Raw genomic sequence first — 13,835 nt, 5'->3', positions numbered from 1 at the left:
GTGTCAACTGAGAAGAACCTTGGGTGAATATTGTGTCTTTTTAATGATCGTTGTTCTTTATAAATCCTGGCGTAAATACTATAGCAGTTTATTCTATGTTGTCTATTGTTTATTTTGGATTAATCCAGCGAGTAATGGAAAAATAGGATTAAATGAGAATTGGGTGTGTACAGGTTATACAAGCAAGGAATAAACACCGCAAAACGATCAGTCACACAACTTGGGTTTAACCGTATCTGTTTCCCAAAAAGTGTTTAATTCAGCACTAATTGTATGTATAATAATAATAATAATAATAATAATAATAATAATAATAAATGCGGCATATACATTTACGACAATAATTTTGAACTGTTTATCTGTGCTAAATTATGTGTTGGATAATGTGCCAGTTTGGTTATTGGTGGTCCATTATTTACGTACTTTTATTGCTTCTTTAAAAAAAATAAAGAAGAACATTATAGGGGCCAAAATAATTATGACAACCTAGAAAAAATAAAAAATTTACATTTTTAACATTCACCTATATAACCGTCATCTTAAGCATTTTTTTCTTGAATAAAAAGTATATTTTTACATTTTGATGTTCTGTTGTTATACGTGATACATTTAGCCAACTTATTGACAAAATTATTCAATCACAGCTTTTTAAAACATACTTTTAAACATTTATTTTACCTTTAATACACCTGCTTCAAAACGTCATAGGTCAACCCCAACTAAGTTCATATAATACATGTTTTTTCCCCAAGACTTTATAAATTAAAGCATTTAAACCACCTTAAGTAACATTAATGAAGCTTCTCAGTGATGAGAACATGCAATCCAGCCATCGGCTTTCCGTCATTTGTTTAAGTTTGCAAGCAAGTTGCTTCTGTGACAATTATAAGAATTATAATTTTATTACTATTGTTACTTTAATTTTAGAGCCCCTTTCTATCACTATATATCTGTAAGATAAATATTAGAAATCATTGAATATTTGCAGCAAGCAAAGCAAATGTAATTTGATTAAAGTTCTAATTCAATGTAGTTCAGCTCCAACAATCCACCAGAATATTAATGATATACAGCACAAGTCTGTTACCTTTTAGCTTAAAAATTAAAGTTAAATCGAGTGTAATTATATATTTTTTAACTAGCTTATAGTCTTAAAATAATACAAAATAAGTTTCTAATTATTTGGAGTGTAATTCTGGTCAAATTTAGCACCTCAGATTAATAAAATTAGCTCTAAAATTGTATGTGCTTTAAATAAATAATGGTGCACCAATAAACCACACCTGAGAACAAACATCTGAGCATAAAATGTGCAACATCTTCCTTTTTTATTGAAAAACAAATGCAACAAAAACCATCAATTACCCGAATATTCAGCACCGAGGAAGATGCCCAAAAAGTAGCCGAAAAAACTTTTAAAGACTTTCTCCTGGACAGATACATTTATTAAAAAACAGAAACAGAAGCAAACAGATGTAGGAACCTGAGATTTCCCTGCTTTAGTGCATCGCTGTATTGAAAAATCGCATCAGAACGTCCGCAATGCAGCCTAGCAAACAGAAAGCCAGGTGATATCACACACACACACACACACACACACACACACACACACACACACACACACACACAGAGATAATATACATGTACACTCGGGTAATTGCCGGCAAATATAAATGATACAAATTACGAATTGCAATCGAGACGTCTAGTAGCTTATTTACACCACAATGTACAATGAATAAATTAAAAGGCATTTTTTAAAAATCCGACTCAACTTATTTACATATTATTTTGATTGTTTTCGTTTTGAATATTACATATAAATAATCTGAATACATATCACGTCCAGACAGGCGCAAATAAATCTTGGGCTTCCTTGGGTGTAGATTGTCCTGTTAGCTGAGGGTCAGTTCATTCCTCTGGATCATTATTTAATAATTCAGAGAAAATTATTGGGTTTTATTTATTTAAATTTGTCCTTAATTGCAGGGTCATGGCTAGAACCTCCTGAACCCCAAAAAGAGCGTTTTTACAGATTTGATGCGCCTGTTTTGCACCCTTGACATGCCGTTTATTTGGGTGTCTCTCGCCCCGGAGACTCGCCCCGGTGTTTCTCCAGTCCGCTCACTAATCTCTGGATACTCTGCAGTTCGTTCACGGCCTCCTGTGCGGGAGTGTGCGGGGATCCGTGCGGTTCCGGTACCGGACTCGCCTCCCTGCTGCCCGGTTTGGACGAGGACCCGGAGCCGGAGTCGGTATGCGCGGCTCCTGCAGTGTTCAGCACGCCGGAGTTCTGTGGGATCTGGTAGGGACTGAAGCGCAGTCGGGGTCGGGAGCCGCTCAGTAGGCCGCTGCGACTGAGGCACGACGCGACACCGCCGCCTGGCAGAGACGAGGCCGCTGCAGCAGCCGCAGCCGCAGCCGCCATGTACGTGTACGGGTACGGGAGGAGACCGCCGAAGGGTGGCATGGAGAGACCCTGGAGGAAGAAATAAGAAATAAGCAGTGTTACAGCATGGGTTTTAGAATGAGATAATAATAGAAAAGCATTAATTATTATTATTGTTATTATTATTATTATTATTATTAAAATGTGGAATAAAATTATTTGCTGTAATTAGAAGGAGCTCTTTAATAAACATAATATGTTATCTAATAAGTGCAGAATGAACAATTCTTAAGCAACAGGCCTGAGAATATATACAAAATAAAATAAAAACGAGTAGCTTAAATATTTACACTACACTAAAACACAATTTTGTTTGATTCAATCGCTGAAATGTCCACATATATATATTGGAAATGTATTTCATTAAATAAACTAAATTTATATTAATACATTAAATGGATTTATATTATTATTATTATTATTAATCATTATTATTATAACTGATAACAATATAGCTAGGGAAAGTAAAAGTAGGATTTTATATCTTAATTATATTACATTATAATCATAATACTTTATAATAATTTCCTTATTACTCTAAACATATATGAAAGAAAATTGCTAAAATTGGCATAGACACGAAAATTTTCTTTCTTATTTACAAAATAAATAAGAAATGCACAATGACAATAAAGTTGAATCTAATCTAAATATTTAACAGCTTTATTTTGCATTTGCAGTATAAGAAAATAATAAAAAGATTACAGCATATATCTGTTTATGTTAATAGTAATTATAAGCAAAATAAAATGCATTAAACTGCTAAAACATGATTATTAAAACTGAAAAAGTACAACAGCTTATTTATTTGCAAAAAGTCAATTCAACAAGTGCTTGTCCAAATGCAGTAAGCAGGTTTATCATGTGTAGGTACTGGAGGCATGGTGTTAAAAAAATCATTAATTACATTTTGCTTTAGAAAGAAGGCCTAAAATAGGTCAAATAATAATAAACACAGGTAATTCAGTGGAGAAATAAAGATATTGTATTATTATTATTTGCATTTAGTAAGTAGTGGAAGTAGATGATGTAATAGTTTTATTATTATAAATGATGACTAGATATGCCTGCCTGGGTGAAAACTATATATCTCACAATGACAGAGATGTTTAATATAATATGATGTTGCAGATAGAAACTTGGGAGGACCAGTGGATGTGTGAATAATCCAATATACATCAGAGTTTTCTCTGAGTGCATGTGGACATTTGGTTAGTCCTTTCTGAGGAACCCATACAGGTTATATGTAGAACTGTACGAGTAAACACTTGTGCATTTTTATTACTGTATTAAAATACATTATGGCACTTTTATAAGGCTGTATTAATAATAAAGCCTTTGCACCTCTTAAATTAAGGTAGCCTGGTATAGTTTAATATATTTAATTTCTAATTATTGTTATTTTTACTTTCACATTCATACTATTAACAACATTAGAAGCCAATTACTGACACATCAGTGTTGTTTTGATATTTGATGTTTGGTTTGGTCAAAACCCTACAAAACCTTTAGTAAAACGCTGGTCTGGGGTTAATTAGTGTTTGTTAGCTGATGATCAAATATACATGGTTCATGTTTTTTTAAGCATGTTGTTTGATTCTGCTGTTTGGAGGAAGCTCTACAGGTTCCATACAAAACACTAAGAGAACCATTTTTTTGACAGGCGTTTACTAAAATAGCCAAAGCAGGTATATATAGGGTTTAAGTGCTTGGAAATATAATTAGCCCAAATACTAGCACTTATTGAAAATATTTGAACTTCATTTAAACCGTCAGGTATAATAGGGTAAAACACTTGCATATACTGTACGTACAGGCACATACAGGCAGTTAATGATCAGAATGTGTGTGGACGGGTTCTGAATGACATGACTGGACAGGTTTCGGATTCACCTCAGGTCAAAAGAAGATGTTCTTTGTATGCATTAAACTGACTCCCACAGGGATATAAAGAAGCCGAGTTTGAATAATGGATATAGAATGGAGGCTTATTCAGGCTTTGAATGGATGATGCTTCAATAATAAATAAAAGGTTTTGTTCTGAAAAACACCAGGCATCATTGACAGAGATCAGTAAGAGTTGACTTTAAACATGTATAAATATCTGTGCTTTATTTTGTACTATATTAATTCTGCCTTTATTAAAGAAGAACCGGGTATTTATATGTACTTCTAGTGTAAATAGCAATTATATCATATGCTCTTATGGATACCCCTATTATTTTATAAAAATCACATCCTAATGATCGGTATACGACCAAGAATATGTGGACACTCCACCCACGATTCAGTTCATGTGTTCTTCGCAATCATTTCCAACAAGTGTATTAAATCACTAAATAAACTATATGATGTTTAATCCATAGTGACATCCATTATCATCAGTTCCTAATGCCCCCACCTAACCCCACTCCAACCCCAACCAAAACCTTAATCCTAACCCTAACCTCACTCCTAACACCAACCATAATCTTAATAACCCTAACCCTACCTGTTCCTAACCCCCAACCCTAGACATAAAACCCTAACCCCAACTCTAACCTTAAAACCATGTCTCTTACCCTAACCCTCAACCCTAACCCCAACCCTACCCTTAAAGTTCTGTCTCTAACCCTTACCCTAACCCCAACCATACCCTTAAAGCCCTGTCTCTAACCCTTACCATAACCCTAACCCTACCCTTAAAGCCCTGTCGCTAACCCTTACCCTAACCCTTAACCCTAACCCCAACCCTAAACTTAAAGCCCTGTCCCTATCCCTTACCCTAACCTACAAACCCTACCCTTAAAACCTGTTTCTAACCCTAACCCAACCCTAAATCCCAACCCCACACCTAACCCTACCCTTAACCCAAACCCTAAAACCCTACCCCTAAACTCTAACCCTATTCCCAATCCTAACACAATCCTAAGCATAACCCCAGTAAATAAGCATGTTGTACTCAAATTCAGAACACTTGCAAACTAACATGTACTTGAGCATTTGTAGTCCTAATTTAATGTTATATTTACGTGCAAAAATTTAGAGTTTCATTAAAACAATGTATCCCAGTTTTTTTCTTACCTGAGATGCGAGCATGTGCTGCGAGAGGTGGAACGGGAAGGATCCAGGCGTGGCAATGCCCTGAGCTGAAAGGCCTCCGTTTTCTAGACCGCTGGCTCCCGACATTGAAGCCAACAAGTGCCCCATGCCCATGGTAGAGAAGGCCCCAGGCGCCATAGCGAACTGGCTCGGGTGAAAGAGCAGCGACTGCCCTGCCACGCTCAGCGGGTTAAAGAAAGGCTGACCGTGAAGGCCGGACAGCGCCAGGTTCTGTAAGTGACTGGCACTGAAGGACGACGGGCTCTCCGTCTGGATCAGAACGGGAGAGAAGCCGTCTTTGCCGTCCTTCCTGGACGGTTTAAAGTCTTTAGTGTTTCCTCTCTCAGACTTGTCCTTCTCTGGGTTCTTAATGCTAAAAGCAGAGCTGCTTTCTCGTCTTGAATCAGTAAAATCCTGTTTCTTTTCAAGGCTGCTCTTGTCCTTCACCCGTTCTTCAGTGCTTGGCCTGAAAGATGTTGTTTCTTGTAGATCTGGACTACTCACATCCACAGACCTCTGATCCTGGATGTCAAGCTCTTGGTCACTCTCAGTGCAGGTTTTGTCATCTAAAAATTAAGCAAAACGATTTAAATATGTGTAGGACTTTCCTAGAGGCATCACACAACTTTTCTGAGAACATGTCCTCATAAACCCAAAAACTTTAAAGGAGCCTGAACGTCTCTGTTTCTTCTGTTTGAAGGTTTTGTTTGGATTCCATTAGATACCAACAGCAAAGAACAATTACAAAATGTACACAGATTCTAAAACGTACCCAGCGACCCAGTCCAAGCTTGAAAAAAAAAGTGCTTCAAGGACTTCCTCCGAAGGCTGAAAGATTTAGCATTGTCAGCTTTACATATAACCCGCTTCCTTTCTTTCGTGCCAGCTTTCATTCCTGGCACAATTGGCAAGAAGGGTTTTGTTTACCTCAGACAATGAGGTCAAAACACTTGAAAGGCAAATATGTCAATACCCCTCTGGCTAACGTGCTATTCATGCGAGAGAGGCGCATTTGGTTATGAGGTGTGCTTTGTAGCGTTTCTGAGCGGACTGATCTGCCTATTCTCAGGCTACGGGCTACACGGCTACGTTAAACGGTTCTTCTAGTGTAACACAGAAATATCACAACCCATTTAATAGTTAATCAACAACATGAGCAAAAGTATTGGGACGCCCTTAAGTAAGCCGCCAGTAAGCTCTATAAAGACATGAAGAAAAGCTTGATTTTAAGAAACTCCAGTGTCCTGCATAGATCCCTGACCACAGCCTCACTGAGCAGCCTTGGAATGAACCGGAACATCAGCTGAGGCTTTCTTGACCAACATCAGTGCCCAGCCATATAAAGATCACATAGAGGTCACATTATTTTAATACTACATGCATATAACCATTTATAAAGAAGACTATTTTTATATGGAGGGAGGGGTCCATAATAAAAGACAAATAATTTCTGAAGTGATGAATGGCCGAGGATGTTTGGTGTGTTTTGGAGAGCCTTTGAATAAAAAAGATGCTCTGTTTTTTTTATCAAGGTAGCGGAGAGGCCAGAGTTCCTGGGGCAAACACATGTGAACCTGGGGAGAACATACTAATGTGCACACAGACAGGACCTGTGTAAGACCTGCACTATCTTGTAGTCATATGCAAAAAAGCCACAAACCGTATGCATTAAAAATTTGTTCACATCCAGAACATACTGTATCATGTAATAGAATTTTGTGTTTTAAATAAAACAGCACCCACTGCATCCCTGACCAGGACGAAGTAGTTAATGAACATACATAATTACCTCGGTTGGCCATGCTGTATTTAAGCGGGCTTGACGATGCTCCTATTGGAGAGTGAATCGATTCCCTGTGACTCGTCGGCTCGCAGGATGAAGAGTCGGAATCGGCTCCGTCTTCTTTAGCGCTCGGTTCATCATAAACACGCAGCGATGGAAGAGTCAACTGCTTCCTGAACAACGAATCAGGAATCAAATTACTATCCGAATCAAACACACAATACACACATTAGCAGTAGTTAAATATGTACAGTAGTATATACATTTATAGTATATAAATTTTCAATAATTTCCTTCGGGATCAATAAAGTATCTATCTATCTATCTATCTATCTATCTATCTATCTATCTATCTATCTATCTATCTATCTATCTATCTATCTATCTATCTATCTTTCTTATTTTTTATTTATAATAATTTAAACGCTGTACCTCTTCTCTCTCCTGCCGTTTCCCGTGTCTCTGAATCCTTTGGCGAATGGGTTGTGGTCTATTTTCAACTGTGTGATCTATGGGGGTTGAAAAAGGTAAACAGTGTAAGTGATGGAAAAGCAGTTCAGTTCATTTGATTAAATGGTTGGGGGGTTTGAGCCACACCAATGCCATGGGTCCATTCGGTTGGACCCTTGAGCAAGTGCCTGAGCATGTCAAATGCCAAAATATAGGCACAACCACACTTAAAGCCAGTATCCACCAAGTGCCTTGATATACTGATACACACTACAAAAATACACACAGTTTGTAATCTGATTATTTAATTCCATCATCATTTCATAACACAACTTACTAGAATTTAGCCAACATTTAATGTGGTGCTTTTTAAGAAGACATTTACAACATCCTGTTTGTTAAAAGTAACACTGGAGGATGTTTTGCATGTAATATAAGACCAGTTTTTCTTTAAATGACATGTATTTCATATAATTAATAACAGCAATAATAGTAATAACACCAATACTACTATTACTACTACTAATAATAATAATGATTGTAATAATAACACCACTACTACTATTACCACTACTACTACTACTACTACTAAAATAATAATAACAATAAGCTCTACACTTAAATTAATAACATAAAAAACATTAAAGAACAACAAAACATTCTGTTTTCTGTTTCCTATTAATTCTACATCTAGTGGTCATTAATTTCTTCACTAAGTTATTGAAAATATTTAAGGTTGTTTATAAGCATTCAATAATTGTACCCACCAACGTTTACATGCTTACCCAAATTAGACACAATTCAATGACTATTGCAAACCAATTATTAGCAATATTATGTCCTGTAGATTTCAAAACAAGAGGAAGTTTAGTTTATTTGGTGACACTGGTATAAAAAAAAGTTCTGCATTCTAAAGTCTGAGTAACTTTCACTGTAAACCCACACACCTCATACACTTTACCTCATTACATTCTGGTCTGTAAAATCTATAATGATGCCATTTCAGCTCTAGTTCTGAACTCAGATGTTAAGCATTTATCTGCTTTGGATAAAGAAACCATTTCTGTTCGATGAAATACGCTGACCCCAACACTCAACAGCCAAGGACAATAATGAAAGAAAAGATTGATTAATAAATGCTAAACTAAATGAATCAAATTGGATTTAAAGAAAATGCATTGGGATCCTCTTGCATTTAGCCGAGCCAAATTTCAACTCTGCCACAGGTAGACTACACTGAAAGAGACTCTCACAAGATCGATACAACAATCTATACTGCTTACTGTTACTCACCTTGTCGTTTTGATAGGCAGTGACGGCTATGAAGTCCGTTTCTGGAAACACGTACGTCCTGAAGGTACTGTAGGGCAGCTTCAGGATGTCGTTGGCGCGAACAATGTGAAATCTGGGCTGGTATTTGTGCATGGAGTTCAGAATGGTCTGGAAGATAGATAGGTAGGTAGGTAGGTAGGTAGGTAGGTAGGTAGGTAGGTAGGTAGGTAGATAGATAGATAGATAGATAGATAGATAGATAGATAGATAGATAGATAGATAGATAGATAGGACTTTTGTTAGATCTCTCAATTTATTCTTCATATAGGCTGTTTTGAGTTTTCAGAATCAGTGTATTCAATGTTTATTAATAAAATGTTAATTATTAAGCTAATCTGTTGTTGACAATTACATTTTTGATAGCAGTGAACATATAGTCATCAGTAGTAAACATTACACAAAGCTACAGTGGCAGTAATTTAGCTAAAATAGTCGACTAATAATTTAGATCTAAGCCACGGTGGCACACATAATTTGTTAAATAACCATTGTTGAAATAATTGGAAGCATTTCTGGTCGGTATAGAAAATCTACTCTTGTGCCATGTTGCATTTAGCCATGAAAGAAAAGCATGTGCTAACCCACAGCCTCTGACTAGCATGTGGAACCAGGTTTTCTTTAAAACCCTGTGGCATTTATTTTTTAAAGCAATCACCCCGCAAGCTTTCCTCGCTAAATTGCACTTAAGGGGCCAGTGACTGAAAACACTTTGGGGATCTAACAGTTCCCGCAGGATAATGAGATCCGAAAAGATGCCAAAGGTCGTCGTAAGAGGCCTACAAAACTCGGCCTAATGGCCTAAGAACCTGATCAGGATCTCTGCACCGGTGCATTTTTTGTTTGGTAATACATGGAAATTCTGCATTAACTGAGCTGGGGTTGTTTACTTGTTGGAATGTAAATTCCTTGAGTCTTCAAAGGGTGTATATGTGGGCCAAAAAACAGGGGGAGGGGGCTGGGGGAGTTATAGAATACATGCAAATTAAGTATTGATATAATTTGAGAGTGGAATGTTCCATTTCTTGTCTATAAGACAAATTCAGTGTCATGGGAATGTTCATATTTTATATTTTACTTTTGGAATATGTTTCGAATATGTTTACAGCAATCCAGAATTATGTGGCTGCTTATTTTTCCCTACAGGATGAGGAATGATTGCCCTGCATTTTATACATTATATTTAATATACATATACTAAAACATGTATATGCACCATGGCAATCTCTTTACACCCCTTAGTTACAGAAAACACTGTAAACTGTAATATAGGTGTTTACACAGTCTTATTATTTAGCCAATGTAATCTATATGTAGTCTCAATATGTTTTAAGTATTTTAATTCATGATGTTACTGTAAATACGCATGTATTTGGATGGCACAAAGCTACCATGATACAAAAGCTCCACTGAGCCTCATATGGGCTAAATCTGTGTGTGCCATAGACTTGCAATAATCATCAATAAAAATTCCCAAAATGACACATGCACCTCCATGCGTTATAGAAAGAAAACCGCAAACCCCCTTTATAATGCGCGCATGTATTTAAAAATTCGCATCACTTACGAATCCGTGCTTGTCCGAAATGTTGTTGGTGAGTTTGAGCTTGTGGAAGGTGACCGGTTTGGCCATCCACTGCTCCCCCGTGGCAGGGCTGTCCGGATGGATGTACATGCGTTTGGGCATCTCCGGGTCCGCCTTCCCCGCCACAATCCAGCGCGAATTGTGGAACTTATAGCGACAGTCGTCGGCCGCTACGATGTCCATCAGCAGGATGTACTTGGCCTTCTTATCCAGGCCGTTCACCCGCACTTTATACGGAGGAAACATTCTCCTGTGCGCAAATATGCATACGTGCATGTTAGCGTTTCTAATAAGGTCTCTGTATTTTAATTTATGTAAATAAAATGATGTAAACACTGTTTGCGTTCAAATGAGCGTTTAACTTTTGCGCATGATCACGCTTTCCAAAACAAATGTGGAAGAGTTAAAAATCCTAACATCAGCATGATGCAGAATATATTTATAAACATTTATGAAGCTTAAGCTACAGTTTCAGCAACCGAATACATTAACCACAGGCCACAAACTTCTGCACATTTTAATGCACACTTGTGTATTAAAGATGCGCAAAAGTGATTCCTCTTTTTTTTATTAAAGCCTAACTGTTTTATTTTTTTCTAATATATTAAACTTGGTAAATAATTTAAAACACAGTGCACTAACATTTGTAAAAAATATATTTCATTGTGTACTATCTGGAAAATATGCTAACTTATTTTCACTTTCATTTTTGCATGATGCAGAGTATATTTATAAATATTAAGTAATGTATATGCTATAGGAAAAAAGTCTTAAGCTACAGTTTCACTGCACACTTGGTGTTTATTTGCTGAATTAAAAATTTATTAAAGATGCGCAAAAGTGATTCCACTTTTTAATTTAGCCCTAGTGCTTTATTTTTTCTAATACATTAAATGTAGTGCACTAACATTTGCAGTAAATCCCATATTTAACTTATTTTCACTTTCATTTTTTTGCATAAAACTGTGTGATTACATTTCATTGTGTTACATATGAGCACATCGTATCTAAAAGCATTACCAGTGCACCAGTACAGTCTGTGTATTTATATGGACCTGACACAATAACTTCTTTGTACAGAATAAATATAGTGGAACAAAGCGGTCTCAAAATGCTTCATTTCTGCTTCATTTTCATTTCAATGCTATGACGAGACACAAACAATTAACATTAATCACATTATTTCAGAGCGTGATTAATAATTCAGGTACAAAACAAAACGAATTCTGCTTATGTCTTTATTATCTGTCATTAATGATCTCATGTTGTCTTATTGTCATAGTTCTCAATGGAAGGCAAATATTAAACTATATAAACCTACAAAAACATGCCTGTTTTTTTATATATAATATAAATACAGTATGTATTTTTCAACAGACTAAAGCATGTCTGAAATAATTTATTCTTTAAAATAAACAAAACGACTGTATTTTAAAATCACTGCAATATTTATTATGTACACAAGAAACCACTGATCCACATTGTACTGTTATATTTATTATGTCCTGTTATTATTTTTCTTTTGTGCAAATGGCCTAAAATACTTGACTCATAATAGCCTGTAAAATAAAGTGTTATGGTTTTAAATAGGCCTTACATACATGCACCTTTGACCAACACTGGTGTACAAAAACACACCTTTATAAACTACATACAATTACATTCGGTGGAAAAAGCAACAGTTGATCCATAGTGGAATAAAAATAATAATTATACTACTACTACTATTATTACTACTACTACTTTTAATAAGAACAACAGCGATAATAATAATAATAATGTTGGTAGGCTAAGACATGCTTTTCATATTGGCCTGCAAAATAAAACCAACGTGGCCTTTAAAATATACACAATAAGTTTGCATGAACCTGCACAAGCAACATTTGAACCATAATGGCTTCAAAATTCTACAATATTTATATTTTACACTCTTACTTTTTACTACATATGAATCTGACCCATATTGGTATATAATGGCTTGTTCTATACATAATTAATACTATACTATACTATACTATAATATACTATACTATACTATACTATAACTTATCACCTATGCAACATTTGAACCATGTTGGCCTCAAAATTCTAAAATATTGATATATTTTAATTTTTTTCTTTATCTTCATCTTTTACTTTATACTGCATACAAATCTGAGCCATATTGGTATATATTGGCTTGTTCTATACATATGTATATAATATAATATAATATAATTAATATAATATAATATAATATAATATAATATAATATAATATAATATAATATAATATAATATAATATCACCTACGCAACATTTAAACCATGTTGGCCTAAAATATTTATATTTTTCACTCATTAACCTTTTACTAATTTAGTTTAAATTAAATATAAATTAAATATATATATTATATAATACTGTATTATATTATAGAATATTATATACGAATGAACTCACCTCCCCGACTTGGTAATGACCATTTCAGTGCCGAACTTATGAAACTGATCCCAAAGCTCCTTGGCTTCGAGATTGACTTTCGGATCGTCCTCCACCTCCTCCTCGGGTTCGAGACTCTTGAGGGCACGGAGGTGCGCTGCGGCGGCGGCCGCCTGCTGCTGCGGGTGCGCGTGGTGATGGTGGTGAGCGTGCAGCGCCGCGTGCAGACCGACCTCCGTGGCTCCTGACAGCGCGTGCTCGGCGAGAGGCTTGGGGAGCAGCCCGAGGCTCGGGAAGAAGGAGGCGGGCTGCGCCGCGGCGAGGAACGCCGACACGGGGAAGTCGGCGGGCCGGTGCGCGTGGAACGGGTGATAAGCCATAGCGCCGGTCCCCGTGAAAACCGGATCTCTCATGGGTGCATCCACAAAAAATAAGGATCGAAACGAAGCTGTAAGTGTCTGGAAATCTGGAATGAGCTGGTTAGTCCTGGTAATGATGCTCCAATGTAGTGGTTAATATTATCCTTCAGAACAACATTGACACTCAAGTCTTGGCAGAACAGAATTTGTCCCGGGACGATCAGCAGCTCCAAAACACACCAAACTCACCCGGAGCTCAGCGTGACTTTTCGTCTCCCGACACTCGCTCGTCCTCTTTGCGCGTCCCTCCTCCTCCGTGTCGCCCACACTAATGATCCAAAGCGCCTTGATTGTCGATTTTACGCGTTGCGCACCAATCGCG

The 13,835-nt window shown here is 36.6% G+C and overlaps 1 protein-coding gene across 1 annotated transcript; it reads right to left on the bottom strand.

The window, feature by feature from the left end:
* Nucleotides 1–1,360: 1,360 nt before the first annotated feature.
* Nucleotides 1,361–13,513, bottom strand: tbx2a (T-box transcription factor 2a). Its single transcript, XM_062988647.1, has 7 exons — nucleotides 13,116–13,513; nucleotides 10,660–10,927; nucleotides 9,057–9,203; nucleotides 7,746–7,822; nucleotides 7,320–7,486; nucleotides 5,513–6,096; nucleotides 1,361–2,479 (listed from the first exon to the last, which is right to left on the bottom strand). Exons 1-7 carry the CDS (start codon nucleotides 13,505–13,507, stop codon nucleotides 2,072–2,074), a joined length of 2,043 nt encoding a protein of 680 aa, XP_062844717.1. The 5' UTR covers nucleotides 13,508–13,513; the 3' UTR covers nucleotides 1,361–2,071.
* Between the last annotated feature and the right edge of the window lie 322 nt (nucleotides 13,514–13,835).

This window comes from Trichomycterus rosablanca, chromosome 26 (assembly GCF_030014385.1).
Source record: "Trichomycterus rosablanca isolate fTriRos1 chromosome 26, fTriRos1.hap1, whole genome shotgun sequence".
Classification (NCBI taxonomy): Eukaryota; Metazoa; Chordata; class Actinopteri; order Siluriformes; family Trichomycteridae; genus Trichomycterus; species Trichomycterus rosablanca.
The sequence above is the reverse complement of the archived record's forward strand: the minus strand, read 5'-3'. Positions and strand labels throughout refer to the sequence as shown.

Excerpts from the sequence above, each read along its gene's own strand:
- tbx2a (XM_062988647.1), bottom strand. The coding sequence starts at position 13,507 with ATGAGAGATCCGGTTTTCACGGGGACCGGCGCTATGGCTTATCACCCG. Across the intron at positions 10,928-13,115 it reads GTCATTACCAAGTCGGGGAG|GAGAATGTTTCCTCCGTATA; the intron begins GTGAGTTCATTC and ends ATTTGCGCACAG. Across the intron at positions 7,487-7,745 it reads AACGGCAGGAGAGAGAAGAG|GAAGCAGTTGACTCTTCCAT; the intron begins GTACAGCGTTTA and ends TTCGTTGTTCAG.